This window comes from Echinops telfairi, unplaced genomic scaffold (genome assembly GCF_000313985.2).
Source record: "Echinops telfairi isolate 266 unplaced genomic scaffold, ASM31398v2 ScPeMD7_21;HRSCAF=78, whole genome shotgun sequence".
NCBI lineage: Eukaryota > Metazoa > Chordata > Mammalia > Afrosoricida > Tenrecidae > Echinops > Echinops telfairi.
This window is the reverse complement of record NW_022103918.1, coordinates 2,020,807-2,035,244: the sequence shown is the minus strand read 5'-3', so window position 1 is coordinate 2,035,244 and position 14,438 is coordinate 2,020,807. Positions and strand designations below refer to the sequence as shown.

At 39.6% G+C, this 14,438-nt stretch overlaps 1 protein-coding gene and 1 pseudogene across 1 annotated transcript in view; both read right to left on the bottom strand.

Annotated features, from left to right (window-relative positions):
- Positions 1 to 1,545: 1,545 nt before the first annotated feature.
- The window catches only part of LOC101642501 (serine/threonine kinase receptor associated protein), a 148,073-nt gene continuing 135,180 nt past the window's right edge, over positions 1,546 to 14,438 (bottom strand). The window contains exons 6-13 of the mRNA XM_004713769.4: positions 13,933 to 14,014; positions 13,258 to 13,330; positions 8,747 to 8,843; positions 5,687 to 5,824; positions 5,385 to 5,521; positions 4,019 to 4,168; positions 3,465 to 3,530; positions 1,546 to 2,088 (exon numbers count right to left, since the gene is read on the bottom strand). Of these exons, the coding sequence (XP_004713826.2) occupies positions 2,027 to 2,088; positions 3,465 to 3,530; positions 4,019 to 4,168; positions 5,385 to 5,521; positions 5,687 to 5,824; positions 8,747 to 8,843; positions 13,258 to 13,330; positions 13,933 to 14,014 (805 nt within the window). The 3' untranslated portion in view covers positions 1,546 to 2,026. The remainder of the gene's footprint in view (positions 2,089 to 3,464; positions 3,531 to 4,018; positions 4,169 to 5,384; positions 5,522 to 5,686; positions 5,825 to 8,746; positions 8,844 to 13,257; positions 13,331 to 13,932; positions 14,015 to 14,438) is intronic.
- Positions 7,174 to 7,725, bottom strand: LOC115869089 (annotated as a pseudogene).

Below are 14,438 nucleotides of genomic sequence, written 5' to 3'. Positions count from 1 at the left end.
GCATTTTTGTTCTCTTGATGCCTGGTACCTGATCCCTTCGGCACCTCGTGATCACACAGGCTGGTGTGCGTCTTCCATGCCTCCTTTCTTTTTTAATCATTTTATTAGGGGCTCATACAACTCTTATCACAAGCCATACATACATCAATTGTGTAAAGCGCATTTGTACATTCATTGCCCTCATCAAAACATTTCCTCTCCACTTAAGCCCCCGGCATTAGGTTCTCATTTTTCCCCTCCCTGCTCCCCACTCCCTCATGAGCCCTTGATAATTTATAAATTATTATTTTGTCATATCTTGCCCTGTCCGATGTCTCCCTTCACCCACTTTTCGGTTGTCCGTCCCCCAGGGAGGAGGTCATATGTAGTTCCTTGTGATGGGTTCACCTCTTCACTTTCAACCAGCAAGGTCGTGTCACATGCACACCGAAGGTCAGTTACTAAGCCTTCTCCAGTCCTGATGCTGCACTCTTCTTCATATAAGCGAGCCTGAGTATTTGCTCAGCATACAGATTAAGGAAATATGGCGACAGAATATAGCACTGAAGTACATCATAGTAAAAGGAAAGGATTGAAGTTGTCAAGGATTTTGTCTCATTTGGATCCAATCAACACGGAAGCAACAGTCAGAGATCAAGACGCATTGCAATGCAGAGCAACTCTGCTCCTGCACAAGACCTCTTCACAGCACTGAAAAGCAAGGATGTTCTTTTGAGGACTGGCCCAAGCCATGGTATTTTCAGTTACCTCATATGCATATGAAAGTGGGGACACAGAGGAAGGAGGATTGAAGAACTCATGTGTTTGAATTATAATACTGGCAAATAATATTCCTAGAGGGGCAGAGAGGGGAAGGCCCTCAACGAGATGCTTTGACACCTTGGCTGCCAGTGGGTTCAAATACAGGAACAAGTGTGAGGATGGTGCAGGGCCCAGGGGTGTTTAATGAGTTGGAACCGGACCGAAGTAGTGGAACCCACTACTATTTAATACCAACTCCATATTCCAAAATATGAGTAAAGTGTTAAAAGTCTCAATTGATCCAATTTAATAGACATTTGGTAAAAAAGCCTTTAAATGCTATCTCAACTTAAAAAGGATGAAAAAATTCGGTGCTCCTTAAAACACTGCAGGTATAGATCTCATTTTAATAAAACTATTATAAGTGTGTGTACTGATGTTCACTAAATTTTAAGTTGTTTTTTATGGTGAAGGTGGGATTTTTCTATTAAGTCTAAACCATTCTATCGTTTTCCTTATAAACAGCATTTGCACCAAAATAATATTCGCTTTTTAAAAAAGCAAGTCAAGCATTCCTAGTCAATCTGCGGAGAAGTGAGGTCAACACAGTTCCAGTGAGCAACATAGAAACTCCCAGGACTCAGTAGGAGCAATGGAATTTCAGACTCGGTCACCAGGTTTACTGCAGATTCTTTAAGCACGCTGCCTTTTATGTCAGGATGTAGGACAAGCTCTATGGCTATCTCCATTTCCAAACCTCAAAATGATCCGTTTTTCTCAAGGGAAAAAAAAACCACCATTGTCTTGTTTTAGGGGCATTTTATTTAGACAACTAAAAACAAGTAGATGATGTTCAGAAGCAGTGTACAATGAAAAGAAATCAAACCAATTACTTTATAAATGCATTCCCTCTTGTTTACAACTGAAGCAAAAAGTCTTTCTGCTTTAAGGGAAGTCAGAAAAATAGGCCATTATATTTTTTCTCCATAATAACATAAACAACTACAAGAATTCTAATTATACCATGAGGAATTGGATGTTGGCTTGCACATATTCAATCTGAAGGACAGTAGGCTGTCTTAACTCCACCTGCTTTCTGATCATCTTGAGTCTCACTTACAGGTAACCAAGGTTAGTCCCCGTGCTGGAGCTAATTCGGATTCCCCTTTAATTGCTGCCCTGGTTTGCCTTTAGCAGAGAGTAGCCCTGTAAAATGCATGCGTTTCTCTGCTTGCTTTTTTCAGTCCGTACGTTGCATACTGTATCTGTGGCGTATGCCTGATGATCAGGCTTTAACTTCAGGAGTTGAACTATAGATGGAATCTGAATTTTCTGAAGTAATTTCTTCTGTAATTAAAATACATACAAAAATCACATTAATCAACTTAGAATGGAAAAAAAGCAACTATTTCCTTGTAGTGAAGGGATACAAGTTTGTTAAAGTATGCTGCAGTGAGGGGAAGTGAGAGAGATCAAATGCATTTGGTCAATGAAGAGTTTATGTATTTTACCTATTAGATGCTTCTATGACAACTATAAACTTCCCAGGGGTCTCTTTTAGTTTGTAACATATATTCTCCGAACAATTTTCAATGACTCCAGCTAACAAATTAGCACTGCATTAAAGTCATACATCTTTAAAAGATCTGGCCCCTCTTTTAATTATTCCAATGTAAAATAAACGTTAAGTGATCAGGGCCTATTTCATTTATAATTCTAGATTTGGGAAAGAGCACTTGGTATGTAGGAAATGTTAAATAATAGTGAATCAAACAACCAAACATACAAACAAAACAATGTCTTCCTCCCATGAAGGTACTTAACAAGGAAAATTCAAACTGGTGAACTGTAATCAGTTTTTCATGGCAAAAGTATGGAATTTTATTATATTCCCTTGCTACAAAATACTAAAATTACCAAATCCTTTCAAGTCTTCTATAAGTTTCTCAATTCTATCTATCTTTCTCTATTCACATTGCCATTTTAGTCTACTGTATTTTTATTAAAAATTATGTGATTAATTAATTTCCAAAGTGTGCTATGCTAATTTTTCTTTCTTTATAAAGCCCCCACTTGGCAATGTTCACTCTTGTACTCAGCCATATTCTTCAAGGAACCGCCAAGGCAATCTTTGAAAAAGTCAAATCGAAACCTCATTGCTCTTATACAGCAGTCCTAACAGTAAACAAGGGTTTGAACACTCTAACTTCTCAGTATTGCCTTGTCTTTGAACTTTAACCTTGAAGGATCACGAGGTTCTAGTTTCCTCTTAAGTGCTCTCCATCATGTCTTAGTTACTATGCTTTTGTCCTCCTGGCTGTAAACTTTTCCATTAAGAGAAAGCACTCTAATAAAACATCACCTCATAAAGTCACTTAACCCTGCTCATTCTTCAGGTCCCTGTTATTTTAAATGTCACTTCTCAAGGAAGCCTTTGCTGATGCCAAGCAGAGTCAGCCCCTTAAAATTAAATTTTGTTATAGCTACCTTTTCAGTGAAAGCTAAGTTTTATACTACAATGACCACATTGGTCTTATCTAGACTAACATCTTCAGTGCCTAACAGAAATTCTGGTCTTATGTGTTAAATGAAATTAACTGAAAACTTCCTATGTTCAAAATATTCACTTTTGAAAATTTTCTTTTGGCAATAGGTAAAACTAAAAAAATATTTCAAATGAACTCATTCCCCCAGGACTTACAAGTCACTGAATTAATATTTACCTAATTCCTCTTCTGTTGTTTCTGGAAAACTGATCTTCGGCTTCGCCAACTCACCACTATCTTCTTCTACAAAAAGGAAAATAATGATGAGTATTTGATTTAGAATATCTAGCACTTAAAATTAAAAGTAAGCGACACTTTTCTATGGGATTAAGTAAAATACACAACAGGAACAACTCCTTATATAATAACTGTGATTCTGAACCAATGTCTCTCTTCAAAAAACTACGTTTAGGCTCATACCAGGTTGAGATCAATAGCTGGGTATCTTTTATTGAAAATGACTCTATTTATGTTGGCCTCTAGTAGGTTCTGAATTAGGTTCATTCCTTTTACTTAAGGAGCTACTGTGAACATTTAACAGTGACGCACACAAAAATATTTAAACAAACCAAAGAACACCGTGGCCGATTCATTCTTAGGGGCATCTATTTTATTCCATACTAAATAACTTAAAATCTATAGGGGACAAGACACACGAATACAGAATGATGACATATGACCCCAAGTCATGCAAGTTAATGTGGTAGATAAACGTGAATAAAAACTCTCACCAGGAAGCACACATTTCCACAGGCCATATGTTTTCCCTACAACCGTCTGCCACAGTCGCAATGTTCCATCTTCGGAGCCACTGGCATAGAGCTCTCCATCGGGACTAAACCTCACACAGTGAATAGGACCAAAGTGTCCTTTGTAGGATTCTGAAAAAGAGACTGAGGCTATTAGGTAACTGAATGCGAGTCATATGCTCGACAACCAACCAAAAGGTGGCTTGAACCCATGCAGAGGTTCCGCCAGATGAAGGCCCGGGGATCTGCGGCTGCAAGGACAAACTGAACTCACTGCCCTCGAGTCAACGCTGACTCACAGTGACCCTTCAGAGCAGGGTACAACTGTCCCTGCCCGGGTGGGTTTCCAAGATGGGAACTCTTTACTGCTGACCTTGTGGATCGAAGTCCAAGGCACAATCACTATGCCACAGAACTCCATAGCCTTCAACACCCTGTGGAGCAGTCACCATAGATCAGAATCAACTCAGCACTCGCTTGGAGAAAATATTATCCATGTTACCGTAGCGATGCACAATTCCTAAGTGCAAATACACAGACTTTTACCTAATTAAAGATACATTCTCAACAGAGTGGCACATCATGTGTACCATTCTCCCTTCCCACTCTAGCACACATCATTGCTGCGTGTTGTCACTCTACGAAAGAACCTGAGGCAATCAAGGTTCATGAAGGTGGCGGAGGAGTACATCAAGGCCCACCTAAACATAAGAGAAAGTAGATCTTTCCCCCTGACCTCAATTTCTAAATCTCAATTTCCATTACCTACCTCATTGCCTACATTCTAGGGAATTCTTATGACTACAGAGAGCCACCAGATGGAGCTGTTCACATCCTCTTTGCTTCTTAAAATTGCCTCTAAGGGTCCCAGGGGTCCTCAAACTTTTAAAACAAGGGGCCAGTTCACTGTCCCTCAGACCCGTTGGAGGGCCGGTCTATAGTTTTAAAAAAACTATGAACAAATTCCTATGCACACTGTATATATCTTATTTTGAAGTAAAAAAGCGGGGCAAAAGCACCCAGCGGGCCAGTTTGAGGACGCCTGGTATTCTGTCACACAGAACATCTTGGATCAAGACTGATCCTTATATATTTTTGCCCATGGAATCCAGTGGGAAAACACACCCATTAATAGTACTGGCAACTTAAACCGTACCCTTCAGCACAGTACTGTTTCTCAAAGCTCTTTACTATATCGATGCTCTTTTATCTCAATGTTGCAGCCATGGCAACCCCACATGGCACATACACCAATCCCCGGGACTTGTCTACCACAGGAATGCTGGGAAGGCTCATACCTCTAGCCTTTAGGTCAAAAGCAAGGGCAAGGCAAGGAAAGAAAACTCACCTAATTCTTCTCCACTATTATAATCATACTTATAAAGTTTAAAATCTTCACCACCTGCAACAACAAATTCTTTCTCAGGATGAAGGGATGCAGAATTGATGGTTGCAGGAGCTTCAAAAGATTTAATTGGATCCAAACTAAAATTTAAAAAAATACATATACATTGATCACTGTATGAACGTTAAAAAACAATTTAGATACATTTAAATTCTTAAGTATGAGAATTGTCATCATTATCCCCATCCCCCATCCATTGTCCCTTCATTACTCAAAAAGAAAAGAAAATTATTTTTTGGACATACCTTACTGCACTATGAAAAGCAATAGTTCGTCCATAAGTTATTACCAAGAGCTCTCCCTCAGGAATATATTCCATACTGCTAACAGACATATTAAAATTTAGAGATTTTACTTCTGTCATAGTAGCATGATCCCAAAGGCTGCAGGAAGAAAAACAAGGAGGATGGGGGTGGGGGGAGAGAGATGAGATAATGTTTACGCAATAAAGGGAAAAACCGTAAATCTTAGTGACACCTGCAAATCAATCAACTAAATAAACACCACTGTAGTCAAAACAACATGTATTTGAAGTCACTAATAAATTCGAGATGACATGAGGGTGGGGGGTTCCTACACAATGCCAAATAATTTAGAAGTTTGCTGGTGAAGTAAAATGTAATACCTAATTAGACTTCCTCTACAATCAACCCAAACTATTTTAGTAACTTTTAAGTACTAATGGATTTTCAGTATTGTGTATGTGAATCTGATGTTATAATAAGAGGGCTTCAGAATGTTCAGGAAAAATCCCATTATCTTCTAGCTCTATTTTCCAATGAACTCTTTGAAACCCCTTAAATACAAAATCTTGTATTTAATTGCAGGAGTTTCATGGACCACCTACGTACACTTTGCCTGCCCAGCGATCCAGGTTAAGAACTGTGGATTACAGTTTTAATTAAGTTTCTTTTGAATTTTGCTCTATGAATACACAAGTATTCCTAAGTCAGAAAGTATTGATATCACAGTTTCAGTTCAAACACGCATGGATTTATCCAAACAAAATGTGTTTGAACATTTCCCCAAATCACTGAACGTTTTGCAGGAAGTTTATGGCAATGCTGCCCCCCACAAAACAACTGTTTTTGGATATAAAGCGTTCAAAGAAGTTCAGGAAGATCTCAGAGCTAACAGAGGGAAAACTGTCCCCTTCAATGAAATGATGGCTGCAGTTAAAAAACTAAATCACCATAGAATTACCAATGATGAGCTAGCTACTGAAGGTGGCCTCTCACACAGGTGGGTATTTCAATTTGAAGTGACTATTTTGCCTTTGGAAAACTTGTTTGCTTGATAGGTGATGTGGTAGTTATATAATCTCATGTCAGCTTGACATATAAAAGGGAGGGGATGGTATTCAACCTGTCACAGCCTGATGGTGCCTCTCCCTGGGCATGGCCTTCTTATTAAGGAGGGTCCAGGGAACCTGTGCCTCCTCTCTGCCTTGACCTTCCCGCTTTTTGACCCAGAGAGCTGCCCAAAGGAACCCTGCGATGTTGCCACCAACATCTGACCTCCATGACTGCACCCACCAGCGTGTGATAATCCTGCTTCCAGCATCACTGCACGTGACTGAGTCTGTGAGTCTGAAGAGGGACTGACGGACTGGTATCCGACTTAAGGACTGGAACTGGACTGGGCTGGGATGTTTTCTTGATATATAACTACTTCTTTTTTTTATTTCAAACTACAAAAATTTTTACTTCAAATAAAAGTAACATTTCCATAATTTAGGATAAAGCCAAAGCCATTTTCTCCTCTTGAGTGCGTTAATTAGACTGTCTGTGCCTTCTGTAAATATTACAGTTCCTGGATGTCATTTAAATATGTGCCTACATGCTTGTAGGAAGCTTCGGTAGCCTTTTCTTGGCAAGAATTCCAGTTTTTCTGAATTCTTCCCTTTCAGGTATTCCATTTTGCACTCTCCAGAAAAGGCTGTATCAGCAGAGTAAGCAGTTAAACAAGCTTTCAGTGTAGAATTCTCTTTCTGGCATTTTACTACCATGAGATCACAGAATCCTTGCTACATTTGGTAAAATCTTGGTTGTTCAGAACATCTCTCAGGCCTTCTCTCATTATCTTGGGGATTACACCTCTTTTAAACATGTCTGAGTCGCTCTGGTGCAGGGTTGAGTGCCATCACGGTAGACAGGCAAGTAGCCTTAGGTGGATCAGGGGACAGGGGTGAGGAGGGGAGGGCCCTTGGTTCGGCCACAGGAATTTCCCACAGATGGAGGAGCATGGTGCCCTTTGCAAGCTGGACCAAGCCCCTTTATAATTACTTCTTGATATTAAGCTCTTCGGACACACGAGTGCTCCCGGATTTGTTTCTCTCGTCAATCCGACCTAACACGGTGGCAAAAGCATCGCTCAAAGATCAGCTAGCTTACAGAGCTGATCTTTCGTGAGTCTTAAAAAAAGAAAAGCTAATGAAGATACTTTTATGGAATGAAATGTAACCAGGGACCCACCTTGTATTCACCAATTTAGTTTCAATTCAAGGCAGAGATCACTTCAGAAAGGTAAACAAATGTTTATTGGGAAGGGGTCATCATGACAGATTCTCTTACAGGGGACAGAATTAACAGGGACTTACTAGGAAATTTTAAAAAGAAAACACAAAATTGCATTGGTGAGAAAAGGGTCAGGAAATTTATGTGTAGGAATTTCCTACCATCCTGACGATGCATCTACTCATTCTGCAAGGGTGCCTACACCCGTCCTACGAGAATTTTGATGGGAAACCCTATCCCCTTTACAGCCTGATCAGGTCCTCTTCAGATTGCTTGATGCCCAGACTGTCATACTGACAATTTGTACATCTGAGAGGGCAGTCTTTCAGGGAAGGCTTAGAAAGATGGAACAGTGCCACTTTCTGAAATGTATGGACCTAGATGGAGGCTATGTTGAGAAACAATGGATTCAAATTTTGATATTTTTGTTTAATAAAAGTTTCTACAACTTTGTAGCAATGCTTTTATGCTGTTACTTAAATGTGCAATTAAAATTTTATATAAAGGGACAATTAACTCACACTCACTGCCATCAAGTTGGTTCCAACTCCTGGCAGCCCTATGATAGAAACTGGCCCTGTAGGTTTCCAAGACTGTGAATCTTTACAGGAGCAGAAAGCCTCCTCTTTCTCCCCGAGAGCAGCTGGTGGTTTCACACTGCTGACCTTATAGGTGGCATGCCCAACATGGAACCACTACGCCACCAGAGGGCGTCCTTCCTGCACATTATCATAAAATACATTTTTTAAATGTTTTAAAGGTTTAACTTACTAAAGGAAAATTACTTACCGAACAGTTTTATCATCAGCTGAAAGAATTTGCTTATCCTCACTGCACCATAGAGCCTTTTTAATACCAGAAGTGTGGCCACTAATTTCTTTAGGTTCTAAAAATAAAACCATTTATTTGACTTTTCAAATACTAGAAAAATTTACACATGTAAAAAGTACAGAAAAATACATTCTTAATTTGAATGCAACTGTCAAAGCTCAACATGATTCAAAATATTTATCTAGAATAATTTGTTTTCCTATATTGAACAAAAACTTATGTGCAATAAATGTGACATTCTATGTAGCAGGGAGTGAATATACTACATCCTCCAAACTAATTAAAAAACAAACAAACTTTTAATGTGAATGTTTACAGAGCAACTTAGTTTCCCATTCAACAATTCATACACATTTGTTTTGGGACAATGATTATGTAACAGCACTTCTTTCAGACTCAACCCACCCCCCTCACCCCTTCCTGCTTTCAAGAAAAGTGTTATTCCTGAACAAATGCTGAAATTTACTTCTAGAATAGCTAACTATTCTGAAAAAAACTACCCCCTAGTGTTACTGTTTGCCTGCTGTGCCCATCTGTTCTTTGGCTGAAAGCTCAGCCACAGGGGTGAGTTCAGTTCCAAGCTTGAAGGGTAGGAATACCTACCATTTTTCTAATACGCCAGAAAAGATATAGTTACTGGTGTTATCGAGAAAAGGTTAGCTATAAATATTTTTATACTTTGCTGAAGGGGATTTGGGTAATATCTGTAAGTACTATGGGTAATAAAATACTTCCAGGTGTGAGAACCGGGAGGAGAGTGTATGCAGACAAACACCATGCAGTAAGGAAACTGGGAGGCTGGGGCCCACACTCTCCTATGTAAAAGTCATTCTCCTCAATGTCCCCCCATAATATCGCCAAATTTAAGGTCGCTTACTATGTACTTGAGGGTCAACTGCTTGAAGGCTATCTGCCATCAAAAGCAATCAGTCCCTATTGTCTGTCCTAAACAGGGCCCACTCCCTTCTATCCCCTTGGAGAAGAGTTCAAAGACACCTAAGGTCAAGCCAGCTCAGAGCCAACCAAGGTTAGGCTGCCAACTAGACTCTAGAATCCACCCACCTTGTTGTGAATGTACCTTCCCATCACATGCATGGCTCTACAGCCTCCCCTTCCTATTGCACGTATGCCCCTAGCTAGTCCCCCTCCTCTGACAAGTGTGCCTGTAACACAACCGCTTCTTGGTAAGCATGTGCTTTCTGTGGTTTGCGTGCCTGAGATTATATAAACTCATGAGAATAATTATGCTCTCTCTCTGCTCCAACAGGTTCCTCAAGCCATGGTGGAGGTGAGCTATTGCATGCCTTGTCTCATGTCTCTATAATTTACCCCTCAGTTACACAACCATCCCCTTGGACCCATTCGGTTGTGAAGGGTGGTCCCCCCATATCCAGGTGCACCTGCCTTAGTCCCAACAAATACACTTAGTAATTATTAATTACTCTGTAATTATTAATCCAGGGCGGATGATCCCTTCAGGACCAGTGGTGAGAGTGGCGATACCAGGCGGGTGGAGTGGAAAGGGGGAACAGATTACAAAGATCTACATATAACCTCCTCCCTGGGGGATGGACAACAGAAAAGTGGGTGAAGGGAAACGGACAGTGTAAGATATGACAAAATAGTAATTTATAAATTATCAAAGGTTCATGAGGGAGGGGAGGGGGGAACGAGCTGATGCCAGGGGCTTAAGTGGAGAGCAACTGTTTTGAGAATGATGAGGGCAATGAATGTACAAATGTGCTTTACACAATTGATGTATGTATGGATTGTGAAAAGAGTTGTATGAGCCCCTAATAAAATGATTTTTAAAAAAAACAGGACATGATCTGAAGATTGGTAAATAGCGTGTCACACAATCATTAAAATGTCTCTAGAGTAGGCCTGGTAGGGCTTAAGGGCATAAGAGCAACACACAAGCCATAGTATGACAGTTAAGAGATGACCAGGAAAAATAAAAACTGATAAATTACTTGACCGGTTAGAAAGTACAAAGATAAAAACAACGGGACCGACTGTCCCAGGGGGACATGGGAGGGGCGGGGGTGGTGTTAAGAAACCCAGGGACAAGGGAACAAGTGATCCAAATTGGTGGTGAGGGTGTAGGAGGCCTGGTATGGCGTGATCAAGGGTAATGTAACTGAGAGGAATACTGAAACCCAAATGAAGACTGAGCATAATAGTGGGACAAGAGGAAAGTCAAAGGAAATAGAGGACAGAACTAGGAGACAAAGGACATTTATAGAGGTCTAAATAAAGGCATGTACATATGTAAATGTATTTATGTATGATGATGGGGAAATATATGTGCATATATTTATAGGTTTAGTATTAAGGTAGCAGATGGACATTGAGCCTCCACTCAAGCACTCCCTCAATGCAAGAATACTTTGTTCTATTAAACTGGCATTCCATGATGCTCACCTTCCCGATACTATTGCTGAAGACAAAGTGGGTGCATAAGCAAATGTGGTGATGAAAGCTGATGGTGCCGCTATATCAAAAGATATACCGCTGGGGTCTTATAGGCTTGAAGATAAACAAGCAGCCATCTAGCTCAGGAGCACCCAAGCCAAATGGAAGTACACCAGTCTGTGTGATTATGAGGTGTCGATGGGATCAGGTATCAGGTATCAAAGAACAAAAAATCCTATCATTGTGAATGAGGGGAAGTGTGGAGTGGGGACCCAAAGCCCACCTGTAGGCAACTGGACATCCCCTTACAGAAGGGTCATGGAGAGGAGACGTGCCAGTTGGGGTGCAGTATAGAACGATGAAACATACAACTTTCCTCTAGTTCTTCAGTGCTCCCCACCCACCCACCCACCCCACTATCATGATCCCAATTCTACCTTACACATCTGGCTACACCAGAGGATGTACACTGGTACAGATAGGAACTGGAAACACAGGAAATCCAGGAAAAGATGAACCCCTCAGGACCAGTGCTGAGAATGGCAATACAGGGAGGGTGGATGGAAGGTGAGGTAGAAAGGGGGAATCGATTACAAGGATCTACAAAGATTTACCTCCTCCCTGGAAGACGAACAACAGAAAAGTGGGCAAAGGGAGACATCGGACAGTGTAAGACATAACAAAACAATAGTTTATAAATTATCAAGGGTTCATGAGGAAGGGGGTGGTGGGGAGGGGGAAAATGAGGAGCTGATACCAAGAGCGCAAGTAGAAAGCAAATGCTTTGAGAACTGTGATGGCAACAAACGTACAAATGTGCTGACACAATGGATGTATGTATGGATTGTGTTAAGAATTGTACGAGCCCCCAATAAAATGATTAAAAAAAAAAACTCTAGAGTATTTAATGGGTATTTAAAAAATTCTTTTGACTAGATAATACGTTCACATGATTCAAAAATCTAAACAGTAGAAAATATGTACACTGTGAATTCTCACCCACATGACCTTCTAGAGAGGATCATCTTTTTAACTAAATGGTAGGATTGCTGTTCTACATTTCCCCCCCAAAATTTATTCTCAAAATTAAAATTATAAAAGTGAAAAACATTATCAGAATAAGATTTTAATTTATAAGCAGGTTATAAAAGTATATTGTATTATACAAATGGATTTTTACGAGGGTTTGTCACCCCAAAAAGCCCCCAGGATTTTTTCCCCCCTAATGCTTGTATTTAAAAATTTTAATAAAAGCACCTTATCACCTTCAAAGTACCCTCCATTACATTTAGTACATGTCAAATCTGCGATTCCACTGCTGGAAATCTTTTTTAAACTCATCTGTTTGGATGGCTGACATCACCTCCCTCATTTTTTCCTTCACCTCTTCTACATCATCAAATCACTGTCCTTTCGTGTCCCTCTTCCTTCGTGGAAACAAACTGCTGCACTGAGATGGCTTCGTGACCACGTGCATTGTCATAGTAGCAAAACCAGTTCCCAGTCTGCCACAAATAAGGCCTTTTTTGTTGCATACTGTTAAGCAATTTTTTCAAACCTCTAAGTAGAAAGCTTGCTAATCGGACTTGGTGGAACAAACTCCAAATGCACTACAAGTCTACATTTTCATCCATCGGGAAGTTGACGGATGTCCAGAATGAGTATGTCATCAACCGACATTTCACCTTAAATGAGAAAATCACTCGTATACTTGAGTTTTTCCCATAGCACTCAGATCAACATCACAACAATTTCCATAGCATTTTTCCCAAGCAGGAAACAAAACTTCAAAGCCACACACTGTTCTCTTAAAATCGACCATCACAAAAAACGAAGTTCAAGCAAAACAGCTTTTATGAAAAAAGTCACTGTGACCAGAGAACCTCCCCAGGCAACGCCACGAGGTGAACTATAACTCAGGGCAAGTTGCTTGATGCTTGCCTAGCGGAAGAAATGCTCAGCTGAGTTTTTCGGGTACCCACCTCGTAATTCTCTTTATCATGAAGCCATTTAAAGGAAGAGAAAATAAAACCAAACGGATGTATGACACTTACCTGCTTCAGGTTTGTTCAAGTCATAGATGCGTAACAGTTTATCTTGTCCTCCAGTTAACAAATAATTACTATCCTAAAAACACACACAAGTAAACTGTTAGCCACTTTAATATTTCTTCAACTTCATTTTATTCAAATAAAGTTCCCAGAGTTCAGAAACATGCAATATTACATCGCTTATTTGAAGACGACACTGGCAAGATGTTGCTTGTCTCACAATGATCAAATTCCTTTAAGCTTCCCAATATAAATACTGTATATCTGATCAATTTCCCTCTCTCCTAAGTAGTACCTCTTTGAGGACCTCAAGTTTATTTTCTGAATGTAGCTGGGAAAGTATAAGATTTCAAGAAATTTTTTTATATATAAATTCGAGGGTACTTAAAAATCTCAAATAATTAACTAGAAATAAAAATATATAGCAGTGATGGCAGTCTAATGTGTTTGGATTCTATCCAAAAAGTTGTAAGTTCAAGTTTACCTAGAAGGCCTGACCACGCAAGTCACCATGAGTCAAAACTAATTCAATGGCAACTGGTGGTGGTGGCAGTGGTAGAATACAGCTAACCAAACACAAGACCCTTGGTGCAGCTGATTTACCTAATGACAAGACCCTTGTCATACCCTTTAATAACAAGAATGTAACGCCTTAAAATGAATTTCATTTTCTGATACCTGAGTAAAATCCACGCTCTTGACGATATGTTTATGGGCCAGGGTCATCAATTCATCTCCCGAGACAGCATCCCACACTTTGCTAAAAGCAAAAAATAAAATTATAAGGATAAATAGTTCTGGTGACCAGTTACCAAATAAGTTAAAGAAAAGTTACATAAGTACACAGTGGATCTCCTTATCTCCAATATACCTCACTATTAGACTTTTGAGTCTGATGGAAAGAACAAAACATTTGAATTTAAATATTTCTACGAGTCTAATGGAAAAACTAAATCCTTAAAAGATATTAACTAATTTTCTATAAAACTGGAAAAGAATTTAAGTAAATATATTTCAGGAACCTATCTACCTCATTAACTTTTACTTTAACCTAGAAGCATAATATTCTGCAAGGTTGCAAAGCATTTCAGCTATCTTTTAGTTTCACCTTTCAATTTTGTCCCTAGTCTCAAAATTCATGCACACACCAAGAAAAAAGCTAAACACAAGAAATCTTTTTTTTT